We start from the raw sequence: 10,017 nt of genomic DNA, 5'->3' as shown, positions 1-10,017 counted from the left end.
TCAAGTTAAGATTCATTTAAATTAAATTTTGATTATTTTTTTAATGTTATTAACTTATTATTAACCCTATTTAATGAATAAAAAGGAAGTGAATATTTATTTAAGATTTTTTTCCTTTAAAAAAACAATTTTCCTTTTAAGTTTTTAAGTAAACTATTTTGAATTTGGAAATCTATATTACAAGCTTTATGTAAATAAGATTGTGGAAGATAAGTCTTTTACCTACCTTCATCCTAACCTCTGCTTTCGTAGTTACCGTCTCACCACGCCTTAAAAATATGGACCTGCAAACATCGGTAGGGAAGCAAAACGAGATCGTTCTGAATTTTGCTAAGCATGTGATCGCCACCACTGACGCGAAAACCTCCAACCTCGTGTTTTCACCTGCGTCAATCAATGTCATCCTCAGCTTCCTCGCTGTCAAGTCAGGCGGATCTACTGCAAATCATATTCTCTCTTTACTGCAAGCTTCTTCTATTACTGAGCTTAATGCCGTCTCTTCCAAGGTCATAACTGACGTCCTAGCCGACAGCACCGCAACCGGCGGTCCAACGATCTCGGTGGCTAACGGCGTCTGGATGGACAAGTCTCTCCCTGTCGAGCCTTGTTTCACAAGTCTCGTAGAGAATACGTACAAGGCTAATTTCAACCAAGTTGATTTTGGCACAAAGGTATAACTTTTCACACAACCTAACTCTAGTGTCTGAAACCAAACTAGTCTTCTAAAAATCAGTTTAACCAACTAGCTAGGACGGCCCAGTGGTCTTGAGGGAGCTTCGGCCCCAATGCGGACCCGGGTTTCGAATCCAACTGGCCACCAGCTGGCTCCTTTAAATGGTAAGATATGTGAATGCTGCAGGCCTTGTGGAATTACTATTTGTTTTGTTTCTGATATCTGGATTTTTGGGATTGAATCAAAACAAATACAGGTTGAATTTTTTGCCCACCTTTGAAACCACATATATTGATAGCTAGCTTTTCTATGTTTTTGTTTTTGGTTTTGAAAGGCTGATGAAGTGGTTGAAGAAGTAAATGCATGGGTCGAGAATCAGACAAGAGGACTCATCACTGATCTCCTAAGCTTTGCTTCTCCAGAGACTGATCTCATATTTGCTAATGCTCTCTTCTTCCATGGAAGATGGGATGAAGAATTTAATCCATCGCTAACAAAAGATTCAGACTTTCACCGTCTTGATGGAACTAAACTACGCGTGCCTTTCATGTCCGCATACGCCTCTTACAAACACCGTCTTGAAGTCTACCAAGGTTTCAAAGTCCTTCATTTACCATACAGAGGAGGAAGCAATTATTTAGAAGACAATCGTTTCTCGATGCAAATCTGTCTGCCTGATGACAAAGATGGGTTGCATGCAATGCTGGAGAGCCTATCTTCTTGTCGTGGTTTCTTGAATGGCTATATTCCTGGCCAGTGTGTAAGTATTGGAGAAGTCAAGATTCCAACGTTTAAATTCGGTTTTGATTTCGATGTCTCAAAGGCTCTCAAGGGTTTAGGCTTGGAGACGCCGCTGGAGAAGATTGTCCACAAGGCTTGCATTGAGGTCGACGAAGTGGGAACGAAAGCTGCAGCTGCTACCGCTGTATCTTTTTGTGGAGGTATTTTACGTCCGCAAAAAAAGTACGACTTTGTGGCTGACCATCCGTTTCTCTTCCTTGTCAAAGAGTACAGAAGCGGCCTGGTTCTGTTCCTTGGTCAAGTTCTTGATCCTTCTATGCATTAAGTTTGTTACCAAAGTACTATTGATATGAAATAATAATAAATATTATATGGGTGTCTCAAATCTTGAAAACCTCTCCAATAGTTTCATCCAAGTTCAAGAACATGGTTATGATGATCCATATTATTTAGTTCTGAACTGCTTTATTTTACTTGTACCTTACGTCATGATCTCACAATCTTTCACAATTTTTAAGAGAAACCAAAATGAATCTAAACACCAAACCGTAAAAAGAAAAGCCATTCATCCTCTTTCTACGTTCTTTTAAGCATAACTTAAAACTTACTCTTGAGAAAAGTGCAATGTTATTAGGACATCTGCTTAGATGTGTTCTGTAATAAAACAAGGTTTAAGACAAAATGTCAACTTTGCTGTAAAATATTTAAATTTTGGCATATATGAATATACAACTAAATAATAATCTTGGTGATAAAAATGTTTGACATGAGTTGCTTTGTTCTCTTTTATCACGATGAAAAGATCCAAAAGAAAAAAAAACATCTATGTTCTTACTAAGTGGCAGAAACCAAATCAGGAGGAACAGAAGCAAGATCAAGAACCCAAGACTCTCTCACACCAGCTCCACATTGATCTTCCTGCAGCTTCTTAGCCGGAATCTGATGAGAGAGCAAGCCCGCAACATCTTCTTTCTCAACCCACCTGACCGCATTACACCCGTAGTCCCGTCTCTTGAACAAGTCGTCATTAACCTTCTCCAAATACGCCACACTCAAACCGTACGCATCGCTATACATAGTCAAACACACGACAACCTCATAGTGCTTAGTCTTTCTTCTCTTCTGACCTGTATCTGTCTCTGAGTAGACAGCCCAGACCGAGCCTTTCATGGGATATACTTGGTATACTTCTCGTGCAACCCTCTCGCAGTTGACAACGTGAGAGAAGAGTTTCACATGCTCGATCAAAGCTTTCTCTGAAACACGGAACCTCCCACAAGAGCTGTTCTTCATCCAAGAGATGAGTTTCTCGCTCTCGTAATCCAACCAGCTTATCCACACCTTGAAAGGGTTCACAGAGACGACTTCATTTACCAAACAGTAACACCGAGGCACGTTGTCATCGTATACCGCCCAAACCTGCCCTTTCTTGAAGCTCCTCGGCATCTTCTCTTTATCAAAATCATACAATTCAGAATCCTCATCTTCCACTATCTCACCTAACTCCTTGTGGTTTGTTTTCTTCTTCTTCTTCTTCTTATTCTTTAAAGCTTCTCGCTTACCATTCTCCTTGTTAGTACTCATCTCCATCAAAGTTTCATCACCTGAAGAGATCTCCTGCGTCTCCCTTCCCATCTTTGCTTCTGTAATGATGTTTTTCTGTTTATTTCTCTTTAGCACTGATTGCATTTCTGCTAAAGTCATCATCCCTTCATCCAAACTCTTAGTTGCATCCAAAGCTTCTGCCTCCTCCACCCGCACTCCTCTTAGACTCTCACTACCCTCACCAACACGCTTCTTCCTCTTCCTACTATAAGTTATAATCTTGGAAGTACAAACGGCCGAAAACGTCGACGTTTCACCACAAGTAGCAATCTCGCCCTGAATCCTAACCCTCAGCTTCATATCATACTCACTCCTCCTAACCCTATCTTCCAAAACCTTAAAAGCCTCATTCACAAGCCTAAACCCTTCCTCACACCCAGCATACGGATTCTTATCAGGATGCAACACCAAAGCTAGCTTCCTGTACTGTGGCTTTATGGCGTTCATATGAGAGAAAGGATCTACCTTTAGAATCTTGTACCACTCCGGGGCATCTCCGGAAGCGGAGATGATGGTTTCGAAGGCGGTGACCATGGAGGATACGCCTTCCGTGTTCGGAGACAAGATGAGGGCTTTGCGCGCGTGGTTTAGGGCTGATGTCAAGTCGCCGGAAGTGAATGAGGATTCCGCTAGGGTTTTGTGGTGTGTCGCTTCGTTTACGGTGTCTGGGTCTGGTTCCGGAGAAGCCATTGCGGTGGAGACGGAGACTGCCTTCAAAGACTTTCAACTTTGAAAGAGGGCTAAAACAGAGCTCTGTTTCTTCTTTATTTCATTTCTCACCCTTATGTCTTTCTTTATTTATATTTCTCACCCTCTTAGTTTTAATTTTATCTCCTAAGCCTATATACTTCTTGGGTTAACCCATATGCAGTCCTAATAATTGGAAATTTCTAGATTAGTACAAGTATTCATTCACTTACATAAGATATATATAATTCCAGCTATATATAGTTTATTTGCAATAATAGTATATAGATTATACATATTTAAAATGGTTATGTCGATCCTGATGAAAAAAATAACATTTGCTTACCTATTTGTCAATGAATATAATTCTATCAATATATTTTTCCTAACCATAAACTTATTGTTGATAGCAGTTCAACTTTATGCATTAAAGTAGATCTTTGTCGTGAGCTAGCTGAGTGTTCAGTTCATCTTGTAGGTAACGTAACTCTCGCTGGCTGTTTATAAAATTGGTGTGAGTGTGTGATAAAATGGCTAGCAATGAGATGCAGAAATCAAGTTCAGATAAGGAACCTAAAACGCTTCCTCCTCCTCCTCCTTCACAGGTTTTGCCATTGCCCTTCTCTACTTCCACATCATAAGAAAACTTACTTTAATTTGCAACATTCTGTCTTTGCAGGAACCTTCTTCCGCTGTGAGTGCTGGCGTGGCTACTCCAGATTGGTCTGGTTGACAGGCGTATTCTTCTATGCCGCCTCATGGTTTTGTAGCATCAAGTCCCCAACCTCACCCTTACATGTGGGGGGGGTTCAGGTAAACTCTCTGTTTCTACTTTCATCGGCTTTCATCCTGATGTGTATATCAGTTTTTTAGATTTCTTGTAAGTTGAAAAATGGCTAATTGAACTTTGTTTTACATGAGTTCTAGCGTTTGATTTGATATTTGCATGCTTCGGAAACTGTTCTTGCTCTGAGTCCAGCTCTTTATCAATTGTAGCTTTGATTGATTGCTGTATGTGAACTTTTTTTTGCAGCATGTGATGCCTCCTTATGGAACTCCACCTCATCCGTACGTTACAATGTATCCCCCGGGTGGCATGTACGGCCATCCTTCAGTTCCTCAGGTAACGATATTTGATTTCTATGAGCTATCTACTGAAATGGTGTGACTGTTGATCATTTCTTTCGTTCTGTATCAAGGGTCTTATCAATATAGCCCCTATGCTATGTCGTCTCCAAATGGAATGGCCGAAAGCTTCTGTGAGATTGCGTCTCATAATTTTTATTTTTATTTTTTTATTGTGGGATCATAACTGAGAGGTTCTTTTTATGAAGGGGGATACGAGTGAGGGTGATGCTACTAAACAATCTGAAGTGAAGGAAAAGTTGCCGATCAAAAGATCAAGAGGAAGCTTGGGAAGTCTCAACATGATTACAGGAAAAAACTCTGGAGCATCCGCTAATGGAGCTTACTCTAAAAGGTGACATGTAACTTGCTTGAAAATTGATCCAATCTAAAGGGTTATGGAAGACTCCGAAACTCATGGTTAAAGTAGGATTATTATTTTTGTTCTGGTTACAGTGGGGAGAGTGCTTCTGATGGTTCAAGTGAAGGAAGTGATGCAAACACTCAAAATGTAATCAGCCTTTTTCATTATACTCATATTTTAGTAAAAAATATCATGGTTTGTTGCGGTTGATAAGTGCTATGATTATATTATGATTTGTGATTCTGATTTGCTTTTGAATCCTTGTAGAACTCTGGATCTGGACAACACGACGGGAAGGATGGTTGGTTTTATGATCATTTCTTTGTTTCTCCTTCATTTGTATCATGTGACTAGCACCTTGAAAGCTGCTTGTCTCGGCAGAGGCGGAAGCAGTCTAATAGGGAGTCTGCTCGAAGATCCAGGTTACGCAAACAGGTATCGCTTTTCAAAACTTAAATCACCTCCATGTGAGCAAATCATGGACATGGTTCTGTGTGTGTTTCAGGCCGAATGTGATGAACTTGCACAACGCGCGGAGGTGTTGAATGAAGAAAACGCAAGTCTCAGAGAAGAGATCAACAAGCTGAGAAGCCAGTGCGAAGAGCTCACCTCTGAGAATACCTCTCTCAACTCAAGGTATAAAAAGAAATTAAGTTAGAGGCAATCAACCAAACAGTAACTAAGTTTATAGTATTGGTTTGGTTCTTGCAGGACCAACTTTTATCATTCCATACACTTGAAGGCGTTAACATGGACAAGGACGAGCAAGAACCACCAGACACCAATCAAACAGGCGTCGCAGAGACAAAGGCTGATTCCTACAAAGACTCGAAGTGAAAAAAGGGAACATCAAAACCAATTCCTAACACAATGTAAAAGTAGCAGCAGCAACAACAACAACCCTCGGCGGTTTTTTGCTAACAGATGGTTGTAGGAGTTTTAGGTATCAGAGAGAGAGAGTAATGTGTAATGTGTAAGTACTAAAGTAGCTTTTGTCTGTATCAAATGTAAACATGCGACTGCTTGAGCCTAACCCTTACAAGTCCGAATCTTTAAACGATGTCGTTTCACCTATTATTGGTCAACAACAAAAGTCGGTTAATACTTGAACCGCGTAGGTCAAACCGGCAAAGTTGAAAAAAAAAAAGAGGAATAATAAAAAAATCAATATTCGTAATAAAAGGATCAAAATTAATCAAGCCTTTTGTCCACGCAAATTATAAGCTTCTTCGCCGGAGACCTATATATATATATTATAAAGCTCGTCTCCTTGGAGACACTTTCTTCTTCATCGTCGCCGGTTTAGGGTTTTCGTTGGTTTAGCGTATTTCTTCTGCGGCTTTTACTTTCAGAGATCACCTTACCTTGCCCCCACCATCCCTCTCATCGAAGAATTCATAAAGGTTAAGTTTTTTTTTTTAAATCTTTATTCCTCTATTTTATCTATAATCCTGTGAATTTGGTGTTTCTTTTAGTCGAGATTGAAGAAAATTGCTTTGCTTTTGAGTAGAATTGTTTCGTTTTATATTCTGAAAAGGAAAAAAAAGAAAATTGTGTACTTTGGAAAACTGTGTGTTAAGAGTTAGGATCTGCTTTTTTTTTTGTTTGTTTGTTTAGTCTTCTGTAATGGTACTTGTTGTTGGTTAAAAATGTTACAACACGAACACAAAAAGCTTTGTCTAAGACTGCATAATCATGACAGCTTTGGATAAAGGTCCTGTTTATATGTTGGTCTGTTTACGCTATTGAAGGTTTGAATTTTTGGGTTTGTCTTGTCGTGCAGGGACACGTTTTGTGGAAAAAAAATTAAAAAAAAAAAAACTGGAGAAGAACGGTGACATTTGTTCTCTGTGATTACTTCTACTTTTCTAAGAGTCAAGGCACCAAAGATGAAGACAAGTCAGCCTGGTTAGTCTCAAGCTTTTCTGATGAGCTTATTACCGATCTATGTACTCTGGATTAGTTATTGTATTTGCTATTTTGCATCCTCTTATTGTGACTTCTTTCCTTTCTTGTAATCTCTATGGTTGTTGGATATATTTGATTGGCCTGAGAGTGTAAGGGGATTTTGCTGGTAGAAGCAAGAATCATCCATTTTTCTAATTGTTATTGCATACTCTATCTGTTCTCCTCATGTTGTACTTACCTTTTGTATCAATACTGTTGTTTCTACTGAGCATGATGCTTTGCTGGAAAACTCATTTCATATAGTTAACTTTCTGATGGTGTGTGTTTGCGACTTGGGTTATTGCATGATGATAGTTTTTTTATTTTATGCTTCTTTACTCTACTTTGAGATTATATTCCTTGTGAACCTTAGATACTTATATACGGTCACTGTTTTTTTTTTTTCATATCTGACGCACACCCCTTCTTCCTTGCAGCTTTTTTCCATGATGTTGTTGTGTTGCCGTCTTCAGAACTGCTAGAGATTTAGATTTGTTAGCTGAGTTACTGTTCAAGTTTTTAAGTTCAGCGTTGCTAGCAGATAGAAATGGAATCCAACATCGTCAAGGTATCGGATAGTAGTTTTAAAGATGGACTTGGAAAAAAAAGAAAGCATCCCTCGTACTATACTTCATATGATTCTGGAAGGTCGACTGCTAAGCTGCAATGCGTACTCTCACCTAACGGTTCAACCGGAAAACTTGATAAAAGTAGAAACGAAGTTAATGTTTCTGAGAATCACTCTGGGAAGGCTCTGGTCAGATACTACTCTTACTTCAAGAAGACGGGAGTGCCAAAGCGTGTAATGCTCTACGAGAACGGCGAATGGATCGATTTGCCTGAGAGTATTATTTGCGCCATCAGGAATGATCTTGAAGCAAAGAGAGCTGCTATTGAGGTGAACTGTTCCGGTCGCCATTTCGTTCTTGATTTCTTACACATGCATCGACTGGACTTGGAAACTGGTGTGAAAACACACCTCGCGTGGATTGACATTGCTGGAAAATGCTTTTTTCCTGACAATGTGGGAGGAGAAGATCTTGAACAACATGGTCAATGTGAGATCAAGCTGCACCTTGAGATTGATATCAACGGTGGGAAATCACCGAAGCTGAAGTTGAACAGTGCGGATAGCTGCAGCCTTGAGCTTGATGAAGATGATGTCCAGAGGTGGGACGACGAGACAGAAGCTAGTATGTTCTCTGGTGTCAAGCCTGCTGAGGAGGAAGACCTCGATGTAGACGCTGTCAGAGAAAAGTTTGTTTTGGGTATGGCCGCTCTAGGACATGTAGAGCTTCTTGATGCGTATCGGTTCTCAGGTGACGTCGCCAAAGATCGTCAATCTCTTTTCAAGAAACAAGCTGACATCACTAAGCTAAGCCGAGGAGACGCCAACGTTAGATACGCTTGGCTTCCTGCGAAGAAGGAACTGTTATCTGAAGTGATGATGCATGGACTTGGAGTCTGTGGAGATCTAATCAAAAAGTCAAAGTATGGTGTGGGAGTTCACTTAGCTGCTGCAAACTGCCCTTACTTCAGGTTTTTTTCTTTCTCCCTCTTATCTCTGTTGCTATTGTTTAGTTTTTTTTTTCTGTTTAAGCAAATGTGTAAGATGTTGTTATAACAGTGCTACACATTGTGATGTTGATGAAAACGGTGTGCGTCACATGGTTTTGTGCCGTGTGATAATGGGGAACATGGAGCCACTTGGTGGCGATAGAGCGCAGTTCGTTACTGGTGGAGAAGGGTATGATAATGGAGTTGATAATGTCTCGAGTCCGAAGCATTATGTTGTCTGGAACATGAATATGAACACTCATGTTTATCCAGAATTTGTAGTTAGCTTCAAGCTGTTGTCTATCCCCAATGCTGAAGGTGATTTCTCCTTCACATAATCATTTCCATAAAAAAAAAAAAAAAATCTACTGATGACGCATTGAAGGGGAGACAGCATATAGATCTTGCAGCAAGATCAGCTATTCTGAACCGTGTCATCTTGTGACCTCTGGGGGTGGTAGCATATTTCATCGTCCCCGGGGTCCACGGTCCAGTGAGATGGTTATGGCTAAATGCATATGAGTATTTCGACCATTGCATTTTTTTGTTTTATGCAGTAGTCAAAACTAGATTACATATACTGTCTTTGCAGGGAATTTACTTTCTGCTGCTCAGAGTAAGCATGAGAGTTCAGAGCTCACCTTGGAAGGAGCCAAAGGTTCTCTCTCCAATGTGAGTTTCATTGTCTTAAGCGGTTAGTGTGTATTGAGACTTAAAAAACATTAATGCGGCTTGTTTGTTTGAAGCAGGAGCTAGGAAGTGGAAACAAGAGTACAGGTTCCAGAACTAGGAGGCCCAGCTCTAATTTGATGCCTTACTCTCTGCTCTTTAAGGCAATCTCAAGCAAAATTGCTCAGAAAGACATGGACTTGATCACTGCTTATTACCAACAACTTAGGGTATGTAGCAGTAAAACTATTCGAGTCCTTGCTTTTATTTTTACCCATGTCATTGTTTTTTTTATCCAATCTGTGTGATCTTGGCAGGAGAAGAAGATATCGCGAGAGGGATTCTCGAAGAAGCTGCGGATGATTGTTGGAGATGATCATCTTCTGAAAACCACCATTACAGCTCTTCAACGCTTGCCACACACTGCTGTGAAAATGGAACTGATCACAGGTGGCTGTTAAAGATGGGGATAGAAAAAATGTGTCGACTTCTTCGTGCTTGTCTGACTTTATAATAAGATTTAAAGACAAAAGGAACTTGTTCCGCTTAGTTTTCTCTGTCAAAAGAATCTCCATTGTTCTGATATTTTCTCAATTTGAATTTGTCTTTATTGATCAACAGCTTATGTTCTTTGTTGGTCATCAGACCT

The 10,017-nt window shown here is 40.0% G+C and overlaps 4 protein-coding genes across 4 annotated transcripts; 3 read left to right on the top strand and 1 right to left on the bottom strand.

The window, feature by feature from the left end:
* The first annotated feature begins 221 nt into the window (after positions 1-221).
* On the top strand, positions 222-1,882 carry LOC106447315 (serpin-ZX-like). Its single transcript, XM_013889212.3, has 2 exons — positions 222-671; positions 1,008-1,882. Exons 1-2 carry the CDS (start codon positions 279-281, stop codon positions 1,737-1,739), a joined length of 1,125 nt encoding a protein of 374 aa, XP_013744666.1. The 5' UTR covers positions 222-278; the 3' UTR covers positions 1,740-1,882.
* A 221-nt stretch (positions 1,883-2,103) lies between these two features.
* On the bottom strand, positions 2,104-3,709 carry LOC106447314. Its single transcript, XM_013889211.3, has one exon. It carries the CDS (start codon positions 3,707-3,709, stop codon positions 2,249-2,251), a length of 1,461 nt encoding a protein of 486 aa, XP_013744665.1. The 3' UTR covers positions 2,104-2,248.
* A 25-nt stretch (positions 3,710-3,734) lies between these two features.
* Positions 3,735-6,269, top strand: LOC106450202 (bZIP transcription factor 16-like). The gene is made up of 10 exons (XM_048756066.1): positions 3,735-4,311; positions 4,386-4,519; positions 4,740-4,829; positions 4,906-4,965; positions 5,041-5,186; positions 5,288-5,342; positions 5,463-5,519; positions 5,550-5,630; positions 5,701-5,824; positions 5,905-6,269. The coding sequence occupies exons 3-10, from the start codon at positions 4,746-4,748 to the stop codon at positions 6,030-6,032; spliced, it is 735 nt and encodes a 244-aa protein (XP_048612023.1). The 5' UTR covers positions 3,735-4,311; positions 4,386-4,519; positions 4,740-4,745; the 3' UTR covers positions 6,033-6,269.
* Positions 6,270-6,406: 137 nt separating this feature from the next.
* Positions 6,407-9,997, top strand: LOC106447312 (probable inactive poly [ADP-ribose] polymerase SRO1). The gene is made up of 7 exons (XM_013889209.3): positions 6,407-6,598; positions 6,979-7,103; positions 7,580-8,681; positions 8,770-9,017; positions 9,292-9,371; positions 9,449-9,598; positions 9,686-9,997. The coding sequence occupies exons 3-7, from the start codon at positions 7,690-7,692 to the stop codon at positions 9,827-9,829; spliced, it is 1,614 nt and encodes a 537-aa protein (XP_013744663.1). The 5' UTR covers positions 6,407-6,598; positions 6,979-7,103; positions 7,580-7,689; the 3' UTR covers positions 9,830-9,997.
* Positions 9,998-10,017: the final 20 nt, after the last annotated feature.

Source organism: Brassica napus, chromosome C4 (assembly GCF_020379485.1).
Source record: "Brassica napus cultivar Da-Ae chromosome C4, Da-Ae, whole genome shotgun sequence".
In the NCBI taxonomy this organism is placed as follows: domain Eukaryota; kingdom Viridiplantae; phylum Streptophyta; class Magnoliopsida; order Brassicales; family Brassicaceae; genus Brassica; species Brassica napus.
Note: the sequence above shows the minus strand (reverse complement) of the source record. Positions and strands in the feature narration are given on the sequence as shown.